At 40.5% G+C, this 24,192-nt stretch overlaps 6 protein-coding genes across 7 annotated transcripts; 3 read left to right on the forward strand and 3 right to left on the reverse strand.

Moving 5' to 3' along the window:
* The first annotated feature begins 60 nt into the window (after positions 1–60).
* Positions 61–2,320, forward strand: LOC145704588 (tRNA (carboxymethyluridine(34)-5-O)-methyltransferase ALKBH8-like). The gene is made up of 6 exons (XM_081782050.1): positions 61–299; positions 488–873; positions 1,170–1,412; positions 1,457–1,609; positions 1,653–2,072; positions 2,117–2,320. The coding sequence occupies exons 1-6, from the start codon at positions 64–66 to the stop codon at positions 2,287–2,289; spliced, it is 1,611 nt and encodes a 536-aa protein (XP_081638176.1). The 5' UTR covers positions 61–63; the 3' UTR covers positions 2,290–2,320.
* Positions 2,304–4,115, reverse strand: LOC145695637 (uridine phosphorylase 1-like). Of its 2 annotated transcripts, none has more exons than XM_081772640.1 (6): positions 3,845–4,114; positions 3,188–3,395; positions 3,050–3,144; positions 2,888–3,007; positions 2,625–2,837; positions 2,304–2,472 (listed from the first exon to the last, which is right to left on the reverse strand). In XM_081772640.1, exons 1-6 carry the CDS (start codon positions 4,059–4,061, stop codon positions 2,399–2,401), a joined length of 927 nt encoding a protein of 308 aa, XP_081628766.1. In that variant the 5' UTR covers positions 4,062–4,114; the 3' UTR covers positions 2,304–2,398. The 2 variants fall into 2 exon arrangements, with proteins under 2 accessions (XP_081628766.1, XP_081628765.1); XM_081772639.1 differs by having other exon boundaries at positions 2,461–2,584; positions 3,845–4,115.
* A 1,147-nt stretch (positions 4,116–5,262) lies between these two features.
* On the reverse strand, positions 5,263–8,346 carry LOC145705074 (uncharacterized). The gene is made up of 5 exons (XM_081782563.1): positions 8,341–8,346; positions 8,230–8,264; positions 7,843–8,130; positions 6,464–7,796; positions 5,263–6,420 (listed from the first exon to the last, which is right to left on the reverse strand). Exons 2-5 carry the CDS (start codon positions 8,262–8,264, stop codon positions 6,187–6,189), a joined length of 1,890 nt encoding a protein of 629 aa, XP_081638689.1. The 5' UTR covers positions 8,341–8,346; the 3' UTR covers positions 5,263–6,186.
* Positions 8,347–11,467: 3,121 nt separating this feature from the next.
* On the forward strand, positions 11,468–13,995 carry LOC145711348 (uncharacterized). The gene is made up of 9 exons (XM_081789068.1): positions 11,468–11,650; positions 11,692–11,840; positions 11,887–11,983; positions 12,480–12,666; positions 12,707–12,823; positions 12,866–13,009; positions 13,051–13,245; positions 13,557–13,662; positions 13,811–13,995. Exons 1-9 carry the CDS (start codon positions 11,468–11,470, stop codon positions 13,959–13,961), a joined length of 1,329 nt encoding a protein of 442 aa, XP_081645194.1. The 3' UTR covers positions 13,962–13,995.
* Positions 13,996–16,673: 2,678 nt separating this feature from the next.
* On the forward strand, positions 16,674–17,642 carry LOC145703254 (zinc transporter ZIP12-like). The gene is made up of 4 exons (XM_081780593.1): positions 16,674–17,086; positions 17,126–17,302; positions 17,344–17,417; positions 17,459–17,642. Exons 1-4 carry the CDS (start codon positions 16,801–16,803, stop codon positions 17,624–17,626), a joined length of 705 nt encoding a protein of 234 aa, XP_081636719.1. The 5' UTR covers positions 16,674–16,800; the 3' UTR covers positions 17,627–17,642.
* A 130-nt stretch (positions 17,643–17,772) lies between these two features.
* On the reverse strand, positions 17,773–20,124 carry LOC145704598 (uncharacterized). The gene is made up of 7 exons (XM_081782060.1): positions 20,079–20,124; positions 19,001–19,077; positions 18,880–18,960; positions 18,568–18,765; positions 18,425–18,527; positions 17,947–18,380; positions 17,773–17,906 (listed from the first exon to the last, which is right to left on the reverse strand). The coding sequence occupies exons 1-6, from the start codon at positions 20,122–20,124 to the stop codon at positions 18,154–18,156; spliced, it is 732 nt and encodes a 243-aa protein (XP_081638186.1). The 3' UTR covers positions 17,773–17,906; positions 17,947–18,153.
* Between the last annotated feature and the right edge of the window lie 4,068 nt (positions 20,125–24,192).

Below are 24,192 nucleotides of genomic sequence, written 5' to 3' on the forward strand. Positions count from 1 at the left end.
GAGCCTTTTCTTGAGCATTTTGATTGGCCAAGAAGAAATTTCTTCAGAAAAATTTTTCAGAAAATGCCGCCGAAATCGAAAATATTCGCGAAAGCTCGGGCTCGCTTGACTTCCTTCGGCGTCGAAGTCGTCAAAGAACCGACTGGTCAAGTGGTCATCTTTAATGGAGGAAGATTAAATAATATTTCGAAGAGCAAAATTGAAAGTTTCATAAGAACAGCGACGGAAATGGCGAACTTGCAGATGAAGGTCTTTATGCCGAAAAAGTCTTATTCGATCGTTGAGCTTCAGGATAAAAGGTTTGGCTTTGAAAAATGACATTCAGAGACATTTGCGAATTGATTTTGAAAACATGAATAGACTTTCAGAAGATCTCATGATGTCTGTTGATGTCTGTAGCTGCCAACGGATGTCTCTGGATGTCCCTTTCATGTAGAAATGTCCCATGACATCTCCTGACTTTGAATAACCTTTTTTTCAAATTCAGTCTGTGCGAAATTCTAACGAATCTTTCCGCCTCGGATTCCGAAAAGCCCCTTTTTCTTCAAGACGAAAAATCAAAAGATGTCTCGATTCTATTCTTCCATATTTCCAGCGCCGGCGAAGGCGATCTTGAGGACATTCTACCGGAGAAGCCAGAAGGGTTGGAGCTCTTCGAGAATCTTATATCAAAGGAAGAGGAGGACGAAATCGAGAAAGAAGTGATGAAGAAAATGGATTCTTCAGGAATTGGTCGACTCAGAAAGTGTAGTCACCAGGAAACCCTTTTGGGTGGTCGGAATTACGTCCCGGTTGTCTTCATTGCCGATTTTTTTGTACAACCTCTTCATCCCAAAATTAAACCCCACTTTCAAAAGCCATATGCTCTTTGTGGTTTCTGAAGTTGACCAGAAAAGAGCTCAAACATCGCCAAGTCGTTCATTTTGGCCACCATTTCGACTACACGACCAATTCTGGCTCCAAAGAAGATATTTCTCCCATTCCAGATGCGATTGAAAGAATACGAACGAAACTGGTGGAAGATTTTGGGGAAGATTTTGATCAAATTACGGCGAATATCTACACCCCGGGCGATGGAATTCCACCGCATGTAGGGAAATGGGTTCATTTTCTCATTTTTATGTTTGAAAATACGACTTCAAGTCGATATATGGAACCCTTTTAAACAGACAATCCGAGTAAATTTGGCGAAAAAATCATCAGCTTGAGTTTGTTGTCCGACTGCACGATGGACTTCTCCAGGGCCGGGAACGACTACAGTTGCGATTTGAAACGCCGATCGCTGCTGGTTTTGACTGGAGAAAGTCGGTATACGTGGACGCATCAGATAATGGCGAGGAAAAACGATTATCCCGACGGAAACGTCAGAGAACGGGGCAATAGAATTTCACTGACTTTTCGGCGCTGTATTGGTACTCGATTGGTACAGTTTATTTTTTGTGAAAATAAAATTTAGACGACGAAGAAGAAGCAGCAAGAATCATCGAAAAGAATCTCGTTAAAGACGTTTACGACCATATTGCCGATGATTTTTCCGCATCGAGGTACAAAATGTGGCCTCTTGTCGAAGAATTCGTCGATCAAGTGCCCAAAGATCATTTTGTTGTTGGTAAGTTTTTGTGCCAAAAAGCTTTCTTGAGATTTTTTTCAAGATCTTGGTTGTGGAAATGGCAAGAACCTGTTGAAAATCAAGGATCGTGGGCTTGGCTTAGAATTGAGCTCGAATTTGGCGAAGATTTGCGGCTCAAGAAACATTGAAGTCGCTGTTGGAGATTGCACGAGAACGCAGCTGAGGGATGAAATCTGCGATGTGGTCATTTCCATCGCAGTCTTGCATCACATGAGCTCGGTAAAGAGAAGAGTTGAGGCGTTGAAAGAAATTGGAAGAATTCTACGCCCGGGTGGAAAAGCGATGGTGACTTCTTGGGCGATGGAACAAACGAACGAAGAGGGAAAAGCTTCAAATTATGCGAAAAAGGAAAATAGCGCGAAATCACCGAATTCTGCGCATTTGCCGATTCACAAAGCAAGGACGAATTTTGAGGCGCAGGATGTGCTTGTTCCATTCAAAGGTACGAAAAATGGCAAAAGGCCACTGTTTTTCCTGCTTTTTAAGGCTCCAAGGAGGGAAAATCGACTGATCCAGCGGCAAAGCATCGTTTCTATCACGTGTTTATCGAAGGCGAAATGAAATCGTTGGCGCAGGAAGCCGGCTGCTTTCAAGAAATCAAGGAAGTTTATGATGATGGAAATTATGTCCTGTTTCTGCGAAAATCTATCGATAAATAAACAGACTAGAATCATTCATTGATTATTTTTATTTTTGCAGAAAGGAATATAAAATAGGCAAAAGTTGAACTTGTTAGACTTGAAAGTCGATGCTGTGTTGCTTTGGGCATTATTTCTCGAAAGGAGCTGAGACAAACTCGATGACGACATTCATCAGTTTTTCGACATACTCGCCAAGTTTTTCTGAAAAAAAATTCGCAATTAGTATTTCTTTTTTACTTTTTCGAAAGCAACGGTTCAGTCACAAAGCTAATACAAACATTTATCAGATCTTCAACATATTTCACCATATCCGCTAAAGCACCAATAATTTTCTTAATCACCATCTTTCCTACCTTTCGGACTCGTGATTTGATCACCATTGAGTCTATTCAACATTGCGGCACATGCACATAAACTTTTAACCTTGGCGCGGTTGCACGACGCGATGAAGAGGCAAGCTTCCATTTCAAAGTTGATGACGTTGTGGACCGATGAGAGCTCTCGCAGCCACTGGAGTTTTTCTTCAGAAGTGTAGTGGCAAAATGCTCCGTCTGTTCTTCCTTGTCCTGAAAGAAAAAGATGAGAAATCTTCCAATAAAAAACTCAATTACAGTACCTTCATAAAAATCATCCGTTGAAACAGTATTTCCAATCGCATATGTTAATCCTGCTCTGTCGACATGTTCTGAGAAGTTTTTGATCGTCTCGTCACATGCTGTTGAAGGAAGCTTGATCACTAGAATCGTTAAGAATTATCTGCGAAAGCCTCCTTTCTCACCTTTTCCACAAGCAGCATATGGAAAGTAAGGCTCGATAAGTTGAGTGTAGCCGGTTTTCGTGATGCAAATCGTCCCTGCTTCTTGTCCAACGCCTCTAGAAAAAAATAAAAAGACGAGGAAAAATTCGCTTTACTTACCCGCAAGTTCCCATTCGGATGAAAGTGAGATTCTTTGCTTTTGCATAGAAAAGGAGTTTGAGAACTTCGTGAAGAGCAATCGAGAGTGAGCCGAAGCCCATTCCATGGTTGAGAATAAGCGTGTTGGCGATTTTGAACATGACGTAACGACCTCCTTTCTTGGCGAGATCGTTTTGGGCGCATTGGGGATCCAGGTCCGGTAGTTTATCTGAAATTCATTTTTTACTGTAATTTGTTAAAGTAAAATCTACGTACTTCAGCTCGAGCAAAATTTAGGATGCACCGGGCTTATCGTTCGCCATCTATTAGCCCTTCTCTCGGTTAGGGTTAGGGGACTGGGGATCCCGAAACGGGGGGGGGCGAAGACCCCTGGGTGAGGCCTAAGGGGGTTCTTAGGGGTGTAGTTCCCTGGGTTAGGGTTAAGGGCTGCCCGGTTTTTTACGGTAGTAGGGGGTTATCATTCGAGCTGCCCCTAACCCTAAACCTAACCGAGGGGGCTTTGCAACCCGAACCCCCCCCCCCCGAGAGTTCTCAGTCCCAAACCCAAACCACTAGCCGAGATTCTCGAGATATTGGATGGCTCGAATCACACGCTCCAACGATAACCCCTGTCTTCGCTTTTGACCCCAAACTACCAAAGTAAGCTCTGGATCTTACCTTTTAAATGATTATAAAGAGCCTTGGCAAAACTTTCCATTCTCCCCTCAGATCCGCCCATGACGACAAAATTGACATCTCCGAAAGCTTTCTCTAAGTTGGTCGTTTTGTTGTCAATTCCAAAGTGGTAGAGGAAGTCGACATCGATGTTTTTCAAATTTTCATTTTGAAGCTGCACTGAGCCATCCGAATTCATCCTAGGAGTTAAAAGGCTCATTATTTTTATTTCTTTGATTTGAATTTGGACTGAAGTTTAGAGGTTTGGGAAATATGGGTGGGGCGCATTGCGGGTTCTTGAATTGCTCAAGGGGAGGTTATGGTAAATTCTAGGGCGGGGGAAAATTCCCGTCATGAGGATCGAGCTTCTCGTTTTTTTGCTTATTCTATCAATATTTTTTCTCAAATTATCAAAAATTGAAAGAAATCACGCTCGTGAAATTTTTTCATTGCGCAAAATTCACGGAGTACAGCCCATAAAATTTGATAATGTCAATATTTGTTGACCGAAAAAACAGGTCAAATAGTGTTCAAATTGGATCGGTTTGTCAAACTTACTGAAGATCATATGAGGTCATTTTTTTGGCGAAAGGGTTGAAACTGAGATTTTTTTGTTTTGAGCGGATAAGGTGGATTCCCACGTGACTTTTGTTCTAGAAAATTTATTGAATAAAATTGACAAAAATTGCTTTAAGGGATCCCCCGATTTCGTCAACTTTGACTTCGAACTTCTTTTTTTAGGGCTTGTAGCTTTTTACAAGGATAAGGGCTCATTTTGAAGCCCGTTTTTTAATGAACAAACTCTAGTATAGAAATTTTTCATAAGGGGAAACACCTTGAAAAGACGGGCTGAAAACATTGATACCCGCGAAAAACCCCATTTTGGGCCATTTTCAAAATCGAACTTGTTTTTTCTGCTCTTAGATAGAGCCCAAAATCAAAAACAACTGTCTTCCTTGATCCCTTATCTACAATCTCTAGTACAGGCATGTGATTCCGCCAAGGATTGTAGAATTTTTCTGAACAAGATGATTTTTGCCGTTTTTTTTGACTATCTTTGCTCTCTAGCGCCTTTTATTGGTTAGATATTATATTTAATCTATCTTTTTTTAATTGAGTTTTCTCTAAGCTTTCTAAAAAGCCCTTATTCATCTGATTATGTCGACTTTGAAAAGTCGAAAAAATTGCGAATTTTTTCAAAGTAAAATTTTTCATTAAAATAAGCCATTTTCAAAGCTGTGTCACAGCTTACCACGTGACGGACTCACTTTGATATAATATATGAAAATGATCGCCAGACAACGGAGATTCAAAAAATATATTACTCAAAAGCTCTCGATGATATTTTTCAAATCGTGGACCCCTTCTGTATAAATATCTTATTGACAATAAAATTGCTAGAAGAAGACAAGAAAGACAAATTTTCCGATGGTATGGGAATTTTATTTTTTAAGCTCGCCTTTGATGAAATTTCGCACTGGCAAAAGTGACACTCTCAAAAAGAACGATCCCGTCTCGCGCCGCTCCCCGCTCGAGTCACGTGTCCGTTTCAGTCGAAAATTATTGAATTTTTCGACATTTTCTGTTTTCTCGTGCCCGATCCTCTTCTTTTTTGAAATTTTGCCATTTTCAAAAGAATTAATTTTCATTATCAAAATTTGGGGTTTGAAAAATATTCAGAAATTCCACTTTCTGGAAATATTTTTACGAAAAGCAAGAAATTTTTTTAAGATGGGTGGACTCAAACGCTACAGCTTATCTGGGTCGAACGCCCCGGCCATGGGGCGATCACGTGATAAGGACTTTTTTTGGAATTATTTTTGTACGACGAACTAAAGCAACTTGAAGAACAGAAAACGCATAAAATCTTGTTTTTTATGCATTAAACATTTAAAATTAATCATTTTAAACAGGCGATAAACTGCAGCAAAATGAGCGCCTTGCGCATTCAAGTCTTTCTCAAAAACTTGAGAAAATTGTTACTTTTCCTCAGAGCTGGAAAAGCACAAAACTCGAAGCGCAAAAAAAAAGAAATTTGATAATAAAATCTCTTTTGGAAACTAAAAGTGGCAAAAATTTTTTCAAGAGATCGGGAAAATCAACGACTCTGGAAGAAAAACAGATGGGCCACGGATCGGGCGAAAGGAACGGGCGGCTCAGTCGGATCTAGAATAGAAGACTGCCCCCTGGCGGCCCTGCTCCGATTGAAAGATTGGGGAGGGATCGGGGCACAGTCCCAGGGAAAATGGCAGCGCAAAGATTTCACCAGAGGCGGAGCTGAGCAGAAACCGTTACAGGTTAGTAGGATTGAATGTTTTGGTTTGGTTCGGCGGTTGCGGGTTGGTTTAACCAGAGTATGGACCCAAGCCCTCGTGGTGCGCGTTGGTGGTGTAGGCGTCGCAGTCGTTGCCGTTGTGGACGTTTGTGGTACTGCAGGTAGCCGCGATCGAGCTGATCTCGGTGGCGTGGAAGTGCAAGTATGGGAAGGGCGACTCGACGGTGTAGTCTCTGTCAGCGGTGGAGTAAGCAACTCCATTGGTGACATCTTGCATGGCGTACGAAAGTTGAATCCAGATTTCCTAGAACAATTAATTATCCAAATCCGAGTCGATTTAAGTTTACCTGGATGTTACCCATCTGGGCAGCAAAGTGCTCGTCGTAGGTGTTCATGAGACCAAGGATCTTGAATTTCGTTGCGCAGAAGTTCTCGTCGGCGGCGTCAGTGCCCGTGCACCAGCTGGCCTTGGTACTGGCTGCGGTATCGAGCCATCCCATGATGTGGTTAATCTTCTTGCCGTCAGCGCCTGTTCGGATCCAATCGTCAGCTCTGAAGAAGTTGACGTCGTCCCAGGTGCCGAGATCGAGTGGAGGAATGATGTTGATTCTCTCTTCGGCGTTTTCGACGTTCATCAGCTGGTAAGTTTGGCTGTTGACGGAATCAGCTGCTGAGAAAGTGAGTCCTCGCTTGTAGTCGTTGTGGAGAGCGTACGAGACGGCATGTGGGAAGGTGATGACGATCTCGTTGACGTGGTACCAGTAGTAGCTCTCGTAGGTGCCCTCTTCGTGGAGAATTCGCAGGTTGAATCGGAAATCTTTTCCCAACTCGTTGTGTGGGAAAGAGGAGATGGCGAAGTTGGTGGTCCAGGTGCCTGAGGAAAGGGATGACTTCCATTCGGTAGTCTGAAGGTCAACAGTCCATGTACCCATCCATCCGTCAAAGAACCATTCGCCACCGATACCATCTGCGTGTTGGGTGGAAGCGCTGTTGATGGTATTGTAAGTGGTTCCAGTGGCACCTGGGTTTTGGGTTCGTTCGGTCATGTCGATGAACTCTTGGTAGTGATCGCCGGTGTCCTTGCCCTTGACCTTGTAAGTCGCGATGAAGTTGAGGAAGCCGAGACCTTCGTACTGAGGGTTGGCGATGACCAAGTTGGCGTTGGATTGTTCGCTGCTGTATCCAGTACCTGCGTCGCCGGTTCCGCTAACAGCTGGTGCGGTGCTACCAGAAACAACACCTCCGACGAGGAGATGCGCATTGAAGAAGTGGACCCAGTTGGGAACGTAATCGATGTTGGTATCGACGACAGCACGAGTGAGAGATCCCGAATAATCATTTTTGAAATAGCCGTTGTAATAATAGGCCTTGTAGACATGATCATACGTAGACTCTTTGTAGTCGAAGCCGGCCAATTCGTACAGGCAGCCAGCGTGTCGGGCAGAGTGGTAGTGGACCCACTCGCTTGGGGCGGCATTTTCGGTGTAGTCGGTTGTTGTCGACTCTTCGTTTTCCCAACCGTAGTGGTAAAGACCTCCTCGGTTGTTATCACCAGCAGCTGGAGAAGCTGCATCAGCACCTCCCTTCAAACCTTTCATTTCAGATCCGAAGTAGTGGAGCGGACCAGTGGAGTACCTCTCGTACGGATCAGTGTTGGTTCCATTGTAGACCAACTTGTCACTGAAAGATTTTTTATGAAATTTCAGCGAAGTTTGTTTCGACTTACGTATCGAAGTTGGCTGGCCAGCAGTTCAGCGCATAAGCATGACCGCTGCTTGTGCTGTATGCTTTGCCATAGCCGTCGTACTGATCGTAGTTGTAAGACGGGGCGGAATAGCTTGGAGCCTGGTAGGATGGCTGTTGGTAAGAAGGTTGTTGGTAAGAAGCTTGGTTCTTCTTCTTCTTCTTTTTCTTGTTTCCGAACTGGTCGTACTCGTACTCGTAATCACCTCGGGTCTCGTCGAGGGTGTAGTCCACCTGGGCCGAACCCTCGTAATCTTGAGCCTTTTTTATGGTGTCAAAGGAGAGAGAATCGGTGATTCCTAATTTCCGATGAAAACTAATTCGAAAGAAGTAATTTTTCTCTCTTTTTTTTCACCATTCCTGCACGGAGGCGGCCGCAAAGCAACCAACCTGCAACAGTTTCATCTAAAAACGAAATTTGAAAAACAAGTTTTTAAAGATGATTAATCTCTAAAATAAAAAAAATCTCTGCAAAACTTACATCGAAAATCTGTTGACTGCTGAGGACCAAGCGTCGCCGGGAGAGTTAAATATGGCTCGGCGGCGAATTTGCAAACATTTTTCCGATTGTTTGAGGCGCTGAAAGAAAACCGTGCGGCCGGACGCGCACAACGTGGTTTCTAAATGATTTTAAATGCCGTCATCAGGAGATAAATAAACTTAAATAGAAGATGTTTGTTTCAACTGTCAAAATTTTCGAGCTTATTTTGGTAATTCGAAATATCAAAAAAAGACATGTTTTTGCTTGTCTTATTATAAATTTTCTAGAACAAAAGTCACGTGGGAATCCACCTTTTCGGCTTAAAACAAAAAAGTCTCAGTTTCAACCCTTTCGCCCAACAATGACCTCATATGATCTCCAGTAAGTTTGAGAAACCGATCCAATTTGAATACTATTTGACCTGTTAACTAGTCGGTCAACAAATATTGTCAATATGATATGCCACTATGGTAAAGGGTTGAAATTTCAAAAATATTTGGTTCACTTTCAAAATACACTTATTTTCTGCAGTTTAAGTCGCAATTTCCGGGAGATCGAGTAGAGATAGCCAAAAAGTGCATGAGGAGTTTTTTGCTCCAAATTTTCTGAGGAATCCAAAAATGCGGGTCAAAAAAAGAACCTGAGACTTGGCCAAAATCGACCACCCTAGCCTTAAAGCTCTAAAATAGATCAATTGATTTACGCCAGAGAGTAAGTTCAGGCATTCACGGATTCAGATTTATTCAAGGCCAAAGTTGGGGAATGCGACTAAATATCACCTTTTATCCGCCACTGCGGGTGTATATCAACCGTTAGAGGTCAAGAGTAAGGGCAATATGACGTACTTGACTAGTAGGTAAGTTTAGTATAACTTTTACTGATGGTTTTTCGTGTCGAAAAATCAACAAATATATCATTGGATATGCAGATGCCAATGAATTCGCAATCAATGATCCTTAAAAACACAGCTTCCATCATTCAGAATTGACATTTCTCCAATATCATGTGCCTTTGTGATAATTAATTCAAAGTCGACTTCGGTAGAACATTCCGTCAGTTCGAAAGCTGCTGTCTATGATTGCTCCTCCTCCTCGTCGTTATAATTATTCTGAGATGCGCTTTGAGAGTGTTGATTAGATCATTATCCTAATCTGAGGATATCCAATAAACCGGGCGATGCATGGAGGCATGCTTTGCATTACCCTCCTCATTACCAAAATTGAGTTTGATCTTTAGCGTTCCATCGGGTTCGCTGGCGATTCTCGGCGAAGAAGAAGTGAACCCGCCCTCTCGGCGATCTTGTTTGATTAATCTCACAAATCCAGGAAAACCTCCTTCCCAGTTTTAGGGAAATACGCTAACTGAGCTGTTTAAAGAGAGAGAGAGATCATTCGAAGAATCTGCTAGAACGATTTCAGGTGGTAAAAATTTGATGACGATTTTATTTGATACAGAAAACTTACTCATTTTTTTTAAAACAGAATTCGAAAATAATCGGGAGAGCCTTTTTTATGTGGAGTTGTCTGGAACCAACAAAAAAATTTCGACAAATTTTGCGTGGAAATTTTCAACCAATCAGAAGCCTGGATTCGGCAAACCGGCCAATCGGCAGCCGAGTAGCCGCCCACGCAAAATTTGTCGAATTTTTTTGTCGGTTTCAGATACCATCCCTTTTTTATTAAGGCTACGGAGGTCGAGTTTGCCGACTTTGAGGGTTTATTCCGGAGAAATGGGAAATGCTAACAATCCCTTCAAAAGCTTGTTTTGAAGATCAATGCTAGATCTCACTTTTGTCAGAGGCTTTTGAAAATTGGTCTACTTTTCTAGGAAATCCAGCCTGTCAAAGTTGGCTACTCGCTGAAAATTGACCAAAAAACGACGAAATTCCAGCCCTGCCAGAAATTGATTTGTAAAAGATTTTCTATATTTTTTTATTTGCTGAGACGAAAATTTTAAAATTGACGTAAACAATATTTTTATCCTCAAGGAAAAAAAAAAACTCATTTTGTTGATGAGAAAAGTGTCGAAAGTTTATTGTGAAGTAAAGTGCCGTCAGTTTTTAAACAAGTTGGAGGACATTTTGACGCGGTGAATTTATTCAGAGCGCTACTTGGCTTTCTAAGGTCGACCTACTGGATAATACAGTCTTATTCAAAATCTTCTTTTGTACGTTTTTTTTCTCGGCCAGAGGATTTTTTCAAAGGAGCAGACGGTATCGCAGACTGGTTTTATTCCTAATCCCCGTTCTATCAGTCACTAGCGCCTTATTTTTGGGGCTCAATAAGAGGTGGCTTTTATGGTCAGAGAAAATGGAATGAACATATTTTTTCAGAAAATGACACTCGTGTCTGAGTACGCTCATGATGACTGTCAGTACGCACTAGAAAGATGCCTACATCTTGACAGGAACTTGGATCAAAAATTCGCCTTAAGGACCCCCATCAAGAATCGCGAAAATGGGGGCTTTTAGTGATAGTTTTTCTCGGGAACTATCTTAGCTAGACCCTTAATTTCAGTTTCTAGTGTTAGGTCGAACCCTCGGCTACAATCGGTCCCCTAATAATGATCTCTCGATATTTTCATTTTTTCAGGCCGATAAAGGTAAGGTTGCTAAGTGCAGGTTTTTTTTTGGTTATTAGTCGAGGTATACCCTTAATTTTTTTACAGGATGAAGTAAAGGCCCTCAGCTACGACCGTTCCTCTTTTGAGAGTTTTTGGTAAACGAACTTAAGGAGTACACCCCCTTTAAAAATTTATAAGTCGAGTATTGGGCAAATTTTCAGATTTCCGTTTTAATTTTTTCTTGCCCAAACTGCCTTCAATCATTTTTTTTCTAACCGTTTTTATAATGAAAATGCAATTTAAGATGGGTATACCCTTAATTATAATTGAAAAAGAGCAAACTAAAAATTTTCATAAAGAATATAATGCAAATTTCCAATTTTTGAAGCCAATTTTAGTCTAAAATTTAGTTAGCAGCGAAATAATTTTCAACATAAAAGTGTCTCTCTGTTGTCTGTAGAACCCAAAATGACCAAAAAATACCGAAAATTTTGACCAAATCTATCTTGATGGGGTGATCCTTAAAAAGGAGAAAAGAGTAAAAAGATCCGAAAAAAGTTGCAAAATGCATATGCAGAATATCAGCGAATTTGGCTGCGATTTTTCGCCCGAAGGCGTCACCGAAGAAAATCGAGAAGAAACTTGTATCTCTCACTATGGAGCAAATAAGCACAGAGAATGTGCGTTTACATACAGTAGATTGTTCTGGGAAAAAGAGCTGATGCGGGCATACTTGGGCGAATGCACGGTGAGTCTTCCTTGATTTCTTCCTTCCATAGTGTTTTCTAGTGCATGAGGCCAAGTGAAGATCCATACATGACGCCGGAAAAATATCTCGATTGCAAGAGAAACTGGAAAGCGGCATTTGAAAATCCCTGTTTTCGACCCGAGTCGCACCATACACAAGCACTTGATGAAGGATCCAATCCTTATAACAGGTCTTTTTCTCTCCATTTTTCAACGATTGAAAAGAGCGAATTTCAGGCAAAAACACAGGGAATGTATGGCCGGCTTCAAATTATGCACAACGAACATGGATGCGCACGATTGTGGAATGCCCCTTATCAATATTTCAATAAATGTATATAACTTATATAATATAAGTTTTATTATATTATATAATATCAGAGTTGCAAATTTTGTGAGCTAGCTGAGCTGAGCTATCTGAGCAAGCTGAGCTACAGCTCGGCTCAGCTCAGCAATTTTGAGGTGAGGGTCAGCTCAGCTCAGCTCAGCTCAATTTGACCTCAGCTCAATGGTTCTTCGAAAAGAGCCAGCTCAGCTCAGCTGGCTCAATTTTAACCTCAGCTCAGCTAGCTCAGCATAAAAAAATGGTCAGCTCAGCTAAGCTAGCTCAGTTTGAGAAATCATCAGCTCAGCTCAAAAATTTTCAAATATGCCCCAGCTCAGCTCAGCTCTGCTCAATTTTTTTGATAAAAACCAGCTTAGCTCAACTCAGCTCAGTTGTTTTTTATATGGAGCCAGCTCAGCTCAGCTCAATTTCGACCTCAGCTCAGCTAGCTCAGCTCAGAAAAAATTTTCAAAAATTTGCAACTCTGTATTATATTATTTTCTAGTGCGGAACGGATGAGCAGGGAAACTGTGTCAACGGCAATGGCAGATGTATCGATGCGTTGGCGAACTTCTTCTTTGATTCCGTCGATCCAGCGTGGACAAAGCTCATTTTCACCTGCTGCGAGCACGAAAATGACTGTTACGGCTTTCCAGAGCAGGTTTTTTCGCCCTGGAAATGCTTGAAGAAAAGTATGAATGAACAAAAAAAACGAAAATTGATCCCTTTCAGATCCGTTTTATTCCTGTTTGGCAGTGAAGGAAGAATGCGATGCGATCGAGACATGCAAGAGGCACATGGATGCGATCATGAATGAAGATGTTTGCCCAGGAGCAGTTCATCAGAAAAGTAAAAATTTTGATTCGCGATTTTTTTTTATAAAAAATTTAGTTTTGAACCCCGAACGACACGATTGCCCAAAAATTTTGAATCAAAATTGTGCGAATTCGTTAAATCAAGTTTCTCTCTGGTACTGTAGCTGTGAAAATCTTGATGGTTACTTTCAACAGCGGAATATGACAAGTATAACCCAAGGTACTAAAATCCGATTTCTTCCAATTCAAACATTTTTGAAGAGCAAAAAGACGCGGCTAGGAAAGAATGTATGATTCAAAAGGGCATTTTTACGCACAACGAGTGTTTGGAAGATCATATCGCTAATAATCCACATACAGGTTTGAACAAAAAAAATGTTGAAAATAAAAAAATAACGGAATTTCGTTTAGAAATAATAGGAGGAACAGTAGTTCCAAGCTCAACGGTCCCAAGAGGTTCACAAAGCTTTGATTTATAGTATCAATATGGTATGACTCATATGAGAGCCATATTGGTAGACCTTCCCTTAACCCGTTGCCGAGCGCGTAGCAGTTTTGCTGCTATGACACGCCCCCAGGCTCGAAATACGGCATTCTAGTTAGCGTAGAAGGCATTTTACGCCTTCCGCTCGGCAACGGGTTAAAAGGGGCAAGAGAGCTAAAAGAGACAAAAAATGCATGAGATCTGATTTTTCGAATCAAAACTTTTGATTCAGTAGAAATTGATTGTTTCGGTTATTATTCCTTGACTGTTTAATTTATTTTAGAAGAGGGCGACAACATGACAAAATTCATCGTAATAATTTTTATTCTTTCGCTTTGCATGGTTGTTCTCGCTCGACTCCGATGGACAAGAAAGATTTTGAACCTCAGGTAAATTTTCGGCTCGGCAACCTGTGTGGAAAACCTGAGTCAGGGTCTGAAAGATCTTAACTGAAGAAAGTCAAGATCTTTCAGACCCTGACTCAGGCTTTCTACACAGGTTTCCGACACAGGACTTCTTCATTCACTTCGGTTCTAGAATTCCATCATCACGTGACATGTTCATGCGCAGCTCCGACGATGGTCGAATAATCAACAACAGTTTTCCAAATTCGAGACCTCCACCGACAGCGCCTGATTTTGAGCAACTGAGAAACAAGGAAATGCCGCTGCCAACTGCAAGAATTTGAAAAAAAGAAGACGAGTTTGCTATTTATCTGTAAAGACTGAAATGGATCATTTGTAAAAACCGCCGTGATTTTTTGTAAACAAATAAACGGACAAAATCGCTATTTATGAAAACTTCGTCTATTTAGCTGATTTTGACCGCTAAAAACAGCGAACTTGAGCGGGATTCAGCCGCTTGTCAGGATTCGTGACTTAAAGTCGGACTTTAGAAAAGCAGAGTTGGCGAAATCCACTTAGCGAGTGATTACTATTAATAAGGGAACACACACGCATGCACTTATTTTACATGCACATGAGCACTTTTTCGCGCGAAAAAGAGATGAAGAGAAATGGGCTTTCAAGAAAATATCGATAAATTTCCTGTTGTAAGTTTCAAGAATCAAAAAACAGAAAACCAAAAAACAGAAACCAATTTTCGGAAGTGCATTTTTGGATGACCAATAAGGTTGCTGTATTTGGCCTTACGGCCAATCAAAATACTTATCCATAAAATCACTTCCATAAACTGGTTTAACCCAAAAAATGCGCCTTACCAAGAAAAGGAGTGATTCTTATGGAAAGGGTTTTGATTGGCCGACAGGGAAAATACAGAAAGCTTTGGTCTTCCAAAAATGCACTTGCTTTTCTTGGTTTTTGCTAAAAAGGGACTAAACCAATATACCAATATATGGAAGTGCATTTTTGGATAACCAATAAGATTGCTGTATTTGAGACTAAACCAATTTTCGGAAAGGAATTTTTGGATTACCAATAAGATTGCTGTATTTTGCCTACCGGCCAATCAAAACCCTTTCCATAAAAATCTGTTCCGAAAATTGCTTTTACCCTGTATTTGGCCTACCGGGCAATCAAAACCATTATCAATGAAATCACTTCCATTTAATTGGTTTAACCTCCAAAAAAGGGCCAAAACCAAAAAATGGAAATTATTTCATGGATCAGGGTTTTGATTGGCTGGAGGGCAAAATACAGAAATCTTACTGGTCATACAAAAATGCAGTTCCATATTTTGGTTTAGTCCCAAAAAAAAGATCGAGGTTAATCCATTTTAGCTCTTTACAATTTCAATCATCACCGGCATCGTCGTCTTTGTCGGCATCATCATCATCATCGTCGCCATCTTACAAGCATTCTTCGGATTCGTCATCTGCTTCTTTCCTGAACATCCTTCGACTCAGAGAAACTGCAAATGTCCCGAATCTCGGCTTGAATAAATTTTATTGCTGACAAAACATTTGTGAAGCGATAGTAAAGCGGGTTGCTATGGTGGAGCGGAGCGTAATTTTCTGTTCTTTGCATTTTTGAAGCGACCTTTAGTCGAAGCGACTATTTGGGACACGTCTCTGGGACGATTTTGAAATTGTCTCTGTCTTTGACGACCTCGTTCTTCATTCGAATTTTGTTGATTTTGCTTTTTTAGCTAATTTTATGGAAAAAAAAAATCAGAAAAATCAATAAATTTTTACGAAAATTTCAATTGAGATGACCGTTCACTCCGATTTTCCGACTTTTATGATGGTCCTTTTTTAGCAAAATTTCTAGAGAGCCTTTTTTCCCAACTGTTGTTTATCAAATTTCGTAAGCGATCTGAGATCTCCCGCGGCGTTAGCATTTCGTAACAGTACTGTCAAGAGTGCGGTTTTTCATTGGTGGTGATCTTGAAGTCCAATATTTGCAGGTGATTTAAAGGGCTCTGTCTTTCAGAAGTTCTTGGCACTTTAGTCTAAAAGCAAAAAGCTGCACAAGAGAATGAAAATCCCCAAGGAAAGGTCCATTAAAAAATAAATTGAAGAAATTTTGAAGAGCCCGAAATTGATGTTCAAATAAACAAAAATTATGAAGAGATGAAGTTTTTTGAGAAATACAGTATTTCTAGTGTTCGACAGAGTCAATTAAAAAACTCAGTATTCTTACAATTCTTCTGAGAGTTTGACTGCTGTTGAGCTAACAATGCGGTCGACGAAATTCATGAGAACGAACCCACTGACATTGTCACGTCACTGCTTTTTCAGCGCTTTAGGAGAGCAGCTCTTGCTCGGCAAATATTTTCGTATTTTATCAGAATCAAAGTTCATCGCATGTAACGGACCATGATAAGTTTGCTTTTGTTTGCTGTTGTTGCTGTACTTGGGCGGCTGTCTCCGCCGATCCGTTCAATGACAAGGTATTTATTTGGCTGAATTCGTTCCCAATTACCGTTGAAATAAGGATCATTTGGATTTTCACGGCGAATTTGATCCAGATTTCTCAAAATTTTCTCACGATTTGCCGGAATTAAAAATCGAAACAACAACGGAGCATGATCATGGCCATTCTCATGATCACGAAACAACGACGGAACATGATGACCACGGTCACTCGCACGATCATGAAGATGATGATGAAGAATGGAGCAATGCACAAGCCTGGGGCTACGCGACGCTAGCCAATACTGTTTGTGTTTTGCTCTCCCTCGCTGGTGTTGGAATTATTCTGTGCAACAAAAGAGCAAGTCCTAAGATGATGACGTATATTTATGATTTTTTCATCGGTATGTCTTTCATTTTTCTTTCTCAAGAAAATTTTGTTCAAAGCTCTTGGTGTATCAACAATGCTTGGCGACGCCTTCTTGCACATTCTCCCTGCTGTCCTTGGTCTTCACAGTCACGATGACGGAGAAGCCCATGCGGAGGAGGATCATGGTCATGAACATCGACACACGGTCACAACTGCCTCGCCAGATGAGCACGGTCATTCTCATGAGGAACCGGAAGATGCCGAGCCGGATCTATACATGGAAGCGATTAAAAACTCGCCGTCGTCGTTGGCATCATCTACTTTTTCTGGATCTTCGAACAGACGATGTCGATCATGGGACACGGCCACAGTCATGGCGGCGCCCAGGTCGCGCATGCCGATGAAGAAATGGCGACGAGAAAGACAATCGTCGAAGAAACGAGTGCGAAGGCAGAAGAAGCGAAGCAAGGCCAAGTTGAGCCGGTTCAAGAAGATGATGAGGATGGAGAAGAAAATGAAAACAAGGAAGAAGAGCCAAAGAAACAAACAAGTGCTATTATGGGAATTTTGGTTGGCGACTGCATTCACAATTTTGTTGATGGACTTGCGCTAGGAACAACTTGGGCTCAAGGTAAAAAATAATCGAGAATCTTGGTCCAAATAATTTTAGGCTGGGAAACTGGTTTGGCAACAACAATCGCTCTTTTCCTCCACGAGTTGCCCCATGAACTGTCCGACTTTACGATCTACATTCGATTCGGGCTAACGAATGCAATGGCGCTTGGGGCAAATCTTTTCTCTGCTCTCTGGAGTTATGGCGGCCTCTACACGGGCCTTGCTCTTTCTTGTAAGGGTTGAATGCCAGAAAAGATTTTGATTAATTTTTAGCAAATACTGACGCTTCTGAGTGGCTTCTTGCGATGGTGGCTGGCCTTTTTGTCTACATTGTCCTTGTTGATATCGTAAGAGAAGCTGAAAATGACTCCTTTCATCGCATTTCTAGATTCCTGAGTTGAAGCTCAAGGGTCACTTTGAAAACAAATGGACACGATTTGCGATTCAAAATGTCGGCATGACAATCGGCTTCATCATTCTAGCGATGTTGGGCGTTTTCGAAGGACGGAGTCATTCTCACGAAGAGGATGATCATGGCCATAGCCACGACCATTGAAAAATATTTCATTAAATTGCGCTCATGAAATGACAAAATAAAATGAAAGTTTCATAATTAGGTTTTTGACTCAAAAAATTTAGTTTTCAGTACAATAATTTGGACCAGAATGAAAAACCGCAGGATGGTAAAGTCCGGAGCTATGGACCCCAATAATTTCAGTTTGCAATACAGTATTTTCATGTATATCAATTCGTTGATTAGCATGCCGATTATCGCCATAACCAGCAAAAACATAAACATGGTCGCCGATGCGGATTGAAGTAGAGTGTTGAAGACCCTTTAGATAAATTAGCAATTAAACTTTTTGTCAACTTAACCCGTTGAAGATCACCAATTTTCGACCAGGAAAGAAAGTCAGCACTAAGAAGCCAAATGCCTGTGTAAATTTGGTTATCAGAACCGTCATCATAATCGTTAGATCCTCCAATGGTAATCAGGCTTCCATTTGGCATATCAACAGAGGAATGGGACCACAGTTTTCAAGAAAAAAAAACGAGTGAGTAAAAGCAATTAAAGATATTAACTTACTGTGGATGATTGTCAACAGAAAGCCAACCATTAGCAGTCAGTCTTTCAACTTTTTGTTGCCCATCGGGGTGTCTACAACTCACCGCTGTCGGATGACCATTCAAATTTGACAGAGACCCGTAAGAATGTGAAAATTGAGAGCTGCGAGTCACGACAACATTGTGTCCATCAAATTCATTGCACTGATTATATGGAGACTCGCTGTGAGAGAAGCAAATCAAAGCTATAATTATTTTGAATAATATATATTTATATAATGTCGCAAACCCTTATTCCCGTCATTGATCGCCACCGCCGATGAGCCATCATTTGCATCAAAAGTAAGCTGTGCACTTATTTTTATGAAAGAACAGGCATCAAGAACTCCAATCTGCTAATATTTAAGAGATACTTTTAATAAAGTCCATCACCTTTCGATATCTTCTTTCGCCCTCATCATATCCTTTCGATCCACCAAAAATGTAAAGCTTATCTTGCATGACCACACTTGCAACCGCTTCTGCGAATCTGTCATAGTCTGAGTGAATTGTTGCAATCTCATTAAAGAGACCATCACCGGATGTCAAGTAAGCTTGTTGATATTTAAATACCAAAATGTATGTATTTTCCTATAAAAAAAAGTTAGTTTATCATAAAATTGATATTTATGAAAAGCAAAGAATTTTTTGGGTATAATGATTATAAATCTATGATTCATATTCTATTGAAAAGACATTCATTACCGGTAATGATGAGCTTTCACTTGTTGTTGTGTAGGCTGTTGTAGATGTTGTTATTGTTGTTGTGGTTGAACTGGTGCAAGGCTAAATTATTTCACACAATTTGAATTTAAATTTTGTCTACGTTGTCACACAAAGTGTTTGGACAATCGAGACATCCAAGGGGACAGTTTTCTCCGCATGGGCATTCATCCAAACAACCTTAAAATCAAAAGTTTTATCTTGACTGTCTAACTTGAACATCGTTGATGGCAAGAGGTCCACAGAAATTTTATTCTTACTATGATATTCTGAAACACATAATGATGAGATATTCTCTGTCTCGCATATAGCCAAAAACTGACAGTGCAGTAGGTCAGCTCTACAATAAACCTCGCAGACTGTAGTGGTTTTCCTACTGTTTTCGCTTCGAAATATGGGATTCTAGCGCGCGTGGTCGACGTAATTATGCTCAGTGAGCCGTGACGCGCCCAACGCCAAGGCTTTCACTCCATCATACCTTGACAGCTCGCCCCTCTCTATTCCAGCGTTGGCGATATGGCCAACGCCGAGTTCATACGACCAAGTCTAAGTCCGTGCCACCGATGGGTGGTGTCCTACACTATAAAAACGACTGTACCTCTATAATTTTATCATTCTTTTCCCTGACTTCACAGGTATAACATAAAATATAATATATATATTTTATTATTTTCTGCTCACACCTATCAGGGTTAATAAACTTATTCGAGATTGATTCCCGTGTTCCAATTATATTCAGTATAAAACCACCATATATTTTGGTGACTGAATTAATCGGTACGCCCAACAAGAGAGATATAAGAGAGATACTAGAGATAAATTACCTGAGAATTTATCAATGACGATCCGCGAATATATACTTATTTATCTTTATTTATTCGATAAAACGGGCATTGTTTTGAATCTTTAGGCAATTTTACCCGATTTTCTCGATAAATATGATAAGAAGTTTTACTTCCGGAATATAGTTGATATTTTTCAATATGATCCTGATTTTGCTGAAAAGGCTATTCATAAAAACAATCAGGTCCGATCGCAAAACGGACTTTGAACGGAAAACCGGAATCTCATCGCTCTCAAAAACAAAATCTAAAAAAAAATCACCTCGACCGGAAATGAAACTGATGATCAAATCCATGAAAGCGACAACTCAAAATTAATGTGTAATTCATGAGAATTACCAATCAAATGATCGCTCATCTCAGAAGAAATCATCAAAGTCGTCATTTTTCAAATCCTGAAAGAAGAAAATCAAAGTTCCCTGATTTTAATTATCATTCCGGGAAGACTTAAGATTTGAATTTACATAGAAACTCATTCCAAAGAGGTGCCGAAATTCGTGTACGTTTCTGTCATGCAAATGAATGTCGGCACATGGGACAGCTCAAACGGGAAAAATTACTGCTCAATCTTCGTAATATTGCTCAGCGTGCTACAGAATGATCTATCCTGAAAAACAAGATATAATCGCCGCTGATGATCAATCAATTGTTCAAAGCTCAGAACATTCACAGCTCTGCTCGAAGCTCAAAAAATCGTCTTAATTGCATCAAATGATATGAAAAAAGATATCAAAAATTATGAGACGAAAAATTAACCAAGAAATGATGAAGAAAAATGACGGATTTCATCACCAGCGCAATACAAATTCGCTCCGATATGCTGCTCATCAATTTTGTTTGCAGTAGAACAAGCATCCGCTCTGATGTTCCCGCTCTTCTACTTGCACCTTTTATCAAAGACCGTCAAATGTGCCACAAAAGTGCGCAAATTTTTAATTGTGAGGACTCTCGACTCACTCATTGAGGCCACACTTCAATCTTCATCACCAAAGTAAAACTGAACCTGCTCGTCGTTCAGAACCTCACATTACCAATAATGTTAACGATCCCTGCTCATCAGATGTAATCAGAACGGAAAAATTGACACTCTGGTAGAAATTATTATCTTACGTATTAACGGAAAGATGATCTATGCTCCAAAAAAAATGCCTTTCCAAATCTAAGATCTTTAGCTCTTTAAATAGGCAAATTAATAAGAGTTGATTTATAAGTGGATCAGAAAGAAGGCTATCTCAGCTCTAAGAAGCTCTTAGATAGAAACTGGACATACAAATTATGGCTACTGCTCGCAATGCCTGTCTACTCACGAGAAGTTTTAAACTCAAATATCACAAGCTATCTTTTCTCGTGATCAACTTGTTCTCCAATAATTGCACGTTGACGATTGAAAACGATACTTGCACATTGCTCACGCTAGAAATCATTAGCCAGTGCAACTGCTCAGAAGGTTTTTCGTCAATCATGGAAAGAGTCAGAACAATCACCTGCTCGTGTGATATACGCGTCTGATTACACCGCTCAAAGAACTTCGTCGCTCGCTCATAAGGACAGAATATTCGCTCAATTACCCTTAGAAAAAGTCTTCATATATCAAGTCGATTATGCACAAACTGATTGCAATTAAATATCCATTCACGAAGAAAAATATCGGCGTCATATCAGTCTGATTCGACCGCTCAAACGAAAGACTGCCTTAAGAACAGAATTTATCAAGGAAGATGACGTGGCCGAATCACAAGGGAAAGTCCTAAAAGACGAAGTTAAGAACAAGTCTAAAGTTAACTCTCATAAAGATCAACCGCTCCTTGTTGATAGAGATGAGATCATTCCTGCTCAGAAGAATATAAAGTCAAAAATTAGCTCTCATAAAGATCAACCGCTCCTTGTTGATAGAGATGAGATCATTCCTGCTCAGAAGAATGAAAAGTCAAAAATTAGCTCTCATAAAGATCAACTGCTCCTTGTTGATAGAGATGAGATCATTCCTGCTCAGAAGAATGAAAAGTCAAAAATTAGATCTCATAAAGATCAACCGCTCCTTTTTGATAGAGATGAGATCATTCCTGCTAAGAAGAAAAAAATTCAAAAATTAGCTCTCATAAAGATCAATCGCTCCTTGTTGATAGAGATAAGATCATTCCTGCTCAGAAGAATGAAAAGATGTTAACGAGTCATAAAAATCATAAAGAGCCAAGTGATAGAGATGACTCAGCTCACGACAACAATTGGAAAGATCGTCTCCGCTCATGACGATAGTGTTGTCCTGTGATTAGCTGCTCGACTAATCCTTATAATGGTCTAGAAGTTTCGCTCATAACTCGACCTGTTCACAGATAGCTGCTCGACTATCTCGCTCTCAAATCGTCACATTTTCACGACGTGGTGGTGCTCAGATATGCGTTCCCATTATCTAGCCACCGTTCACTCATATTTGGATTGCTCGCTCACTCTGTAGTCTAAAGACCTGCTCTCACGACATGCATGTCAAAGGTTTAATTGGTTCCTCACAACTTCGGCGGTTCAATGCACAACTGGAAATTGGCTCACTAGAATATTAACTCCCCCGATCAAGCTCAAATGGGAATCCAGCTTACTGGTAATGCTCAACTAGACCGTTATTACAAAGTTTACATGCAGGCCTCTGTGGATTTTTGTTCTCATGACCCAGCTAATGTACTTATTAATTGGCCACACGATAAGTACCTCTTTTCTGAACTTTGGTCCAGCCTTCTGCAGATGTTTGGCAATGGGTGCAGTTGCCAAAATCACACACAGAAAGTCCATTTATGAATAATTAGGCATCTAACTCACAGGTTCCGCTCAAAGCTTTGCTCAATAGCTTTACATATTCTTAAGAATAGGGTTATTACTCTTTATCAATTCTAATTCACGCCCTGCTCGTAGGCCATATAAATCCCTATTACAATACTTTCACGAAGTTAACCTTGCTCAAGTAACCTATCGTTCTGTTCGCAGCAATTTTGCTCTATTGCTCTACTATTTTAATCACATGCCTAAAAGTTTATTGGAAGCAATATCGCTCACTTGCTTCAAAGTTTATCACAAGAGAGTATTTGTTATTCACATTTGCTTAAATATTCTAATCACAAGCAAATTATTCACGATCTCACAGCTCTGTTCACAGCTTTATATCACTCATAATGTAACACTCTCTTCTTGTTGGAACTCGCTCTTAGTTCTATATATAGTCTGTTAAGTTCTACTAGATTACTGGTCCGATAACAGGTACAAATTAACGATCACCTGCTCGTGATGATCAAATGCTCAATAATTGGCGCTCATTAACGATCTCCTGCTCGTGAAGATCATCCGCTCAAAAATAAAAAGGGGAAAGAAGTAAACAGAAAAATACCCATCACAATAGGCCCGATTCACGACTTTGACTACTTATCACTGGTCACAAATGTTCACAAGAAAAGACATCGGAATGACCTCACAACGTCCGGAAGAAACACTCGATGGCGCATTCTAGCCTTAAAAAAAAATGGTTCTGAACGGAGTACTGGTTGGTCCAATACTCATTTTTAAAAGAGAAAAAAATCGAAAATGACCTCTCTCCAAAATGATTTCTTCGTGCTCAACGACGCTCCTCCAAAGCGGCTCATTCAACGCTTTATCATTCCTGCTCTCTTTGATGTCACCATTCCAATCCACTTCTTACCGAACTCAATTTCAAAAGAAAACTTGCAATCGCTGCTCGACTTTTTGCAAGAATTGAAAACGAAGCTAAGTCCCTTAAAGATCACTTTCACTTTGATATCAACCACCTCCAGGAATTGCTTTTTGAAAATCATGACAGTTTGCTCAACTGGATAAGTGAGACAGCAATTCTCTATCAGCTTTTGGTCGATAAAAACACTCGCATCGAATTGATGAGACAATTTCAAACAATCTAATAAAAACGATATTACACCTCAAGGATCACTTTCAAATTTCTAGAAGCCGATTCAAAATCGTTTTCCGACCAGCTCGAATACGCGAGAACTCACATCAAAATTTTCACAAATGATCTTGCTCACAAATACTCGACTTACCGAATCAATCATGCAGAAACTTCACATTCGGAATCTCTACAAGTCGTAAACTCCATCCAGCACGACTCTCTACCAGAAAATGTTTTCGACTTCATCGAAAATCACTAAATTTCTACGCTCAACGGACGCTTCGCTTCAAAAATAAAAAGGGGAAAATATGTAGTGGTTTTCCTACTGTTTTCGCTTCGAAATATGGGATTCTAGCGCGCGTGGTCGACGTAATTATGCTCAGTGAGCCGTGACGCGCCCAACGCCAAGGCTTTCACTCCATCATACCTTGACAGCTCGCCCCTCTCTATTCCAGCGTTGGCGATATGGCCAACGCCGAGTTCATACGACCAAGTCTAAGTCCGTGCCACCGATGGGTGGTGTCCTACACTATAAAAACGACTGTACCT

Source organism: Oikopleura dioica, chromosome 1 (assembly GCF_907165135.1).
Source record: "Oikopleura dioica chromosome 1, OKI2018_I68_1.0, whole genome shotgun sequence".
Classification (NCBI taxonomy): Eukaryota; Metazoa; Chordata; class Appendicularia; order Copelata; family Oikopleuridae; genus Oikopleura; species Oikopleura dioica.

What these genes read in the sequence shown, in the direction of transcription:
- LOC145704588 (XM_081782050.1), top strand. Translation starts at nt 64, where the DNA reads ATGCCGCCGAAATCGAAAATATTCGCGAAAGCTCGGGCTCGCTTGACT. An exon ending in GACTTTTCGGCGCTGTATTG is followed by an intron (nt 1,413 to 1,456) that starts GTACTCGATTGG and finishes AATAAAATTTAG; the next exon opens with ACGACGAAGAAGAAGCAGCA. An exon ending in CAAAGATCATTTTGTTGTTG is followed by an intron (nt 1,610 to 1,652) that starts GTAAGTTTTTGT and finishes ATTTTTTTCAAG; the next exon opens with ATCTTGGTTGTGGAAATGGC.
- LOC145704598 (XM_081782060.1), bottom strand. Translation starts at nt 20,124, where the DNA reads ATGACGACTTTGATGATTTCTTCTGAGATGAGCGATCATTTGATTG. An exon ending in CAAACACTTTGTGTGACAAC is followed by an intron (nt 18,961 to 19,000) that starts GTAGACAAAATT and finishes GAAATAATTTAG; the next exon opens with CCTTGCACCAGTTCAACCAC. An exon ending in GCGAAAGAAGATATCGAAAG is followed by an intron (nt 18,528 to 18,567) that starts GTGATGGACTTT and finishes AAATATTAGCAG; the next exon opens with ATTGGAGTTCTTGATGCCTG.
- LOC145695637 (XM_081772639.1), bottom strand. Translation starts at nt 4,061, where the DNA reads ATGAGCCTTTTAACTCCTAGGATGAATTCGGATGGCTCAGTGCAGCTT. An exon ending in TCTTTATAATCATTTAAAAG is followed by an intron (nt 3,396 to 3,844) that starts GTAAGATCCAGA and finishes AATGAATTTCAG; the next exon opens with ATAAACTACCGGACCTGGAT. An exon ending in ATATGCTGCTTGTGGAAAAG is followed by an intron (nt 3,008 to 3,049) that starts GTGAGAAAGGAG and finishes TAACGATTCTAG; the next exon opens with TGATCAAGCTTCCTTCAACA.
- LOC145705074 (XM_081782563.1), bottom strand. Translation starts at nt 8,264, where the DNA reads ATGAAACTGTTGCAGGTTGGTTGCTTTGCGGCCGC. An exon ending in GTTGGTTGCTTTGCGGCCGC is followed by an intron (nt 8,131 to 8,229) that starts CTCCGTGCAGGA and finishes CTCCTTTGACAC; the next exon opens with CATAAAAAAGGCTCAAGATT. An exon ending in TGGCCAGCCAACTTCGATAC is followed by an intron (nt 7,797 to 7,842) that starts GTAAGTCGAAAC and finishes AAAATCTTTCAG; the next exon opens with TGACAAGTTGGTCTACAATG.
- LOC145703254 (XM_081780593.1), top strand. Translation starts at nt 16,801, where the DNA reads ATGTCGATCATGGGACACGGCCACAGTCATGGCGGCGCCCAGGTCGCG. An exon ending in AGGAACAACTTGGGCTCAAG is followed by an intron (nt 17,087 to 17,125) that starts GTAAAAAATAAT and finishes AAATAATTTTAG; the next exon opens with GCTGGGAAACTGGTTTGGCA. An exon ending in CACGGGCCTTGCTCTTTCTT is followed by an intron (nt 17,303 to 17,343) that starts GTAAGGGTTGAA and finishes ATTAATTTTTAG; the next exon opens with CAAATACTGACGCTTCTGAG.
- LOC145711348 (XM_081789068.1), top strand. Translation starts at nt 11,468, where the DNA reads ATGCATATGCAGAATATCAGCGAATTTGGCTGCGATTTTTCGCCCGAA. An exon ending in GGATCCAATCCTTATAACAG is followed by an intron (nt 11,841 to 11,886) that starts GTCTTTTTCTCT and finishes AGCGAATTTCAG; the next exon opens with GCAAAAACACAGGGAATGTA. An exon ending in CTGGAAATGCTTGAAGAAAA is followed by an intron (nt 12,667 to 12,706) that starts GTATGAATGAAC and finishes GATCCCTTTCAG; the next exon opens with ATCCGTTTTATTCCTGTTTG.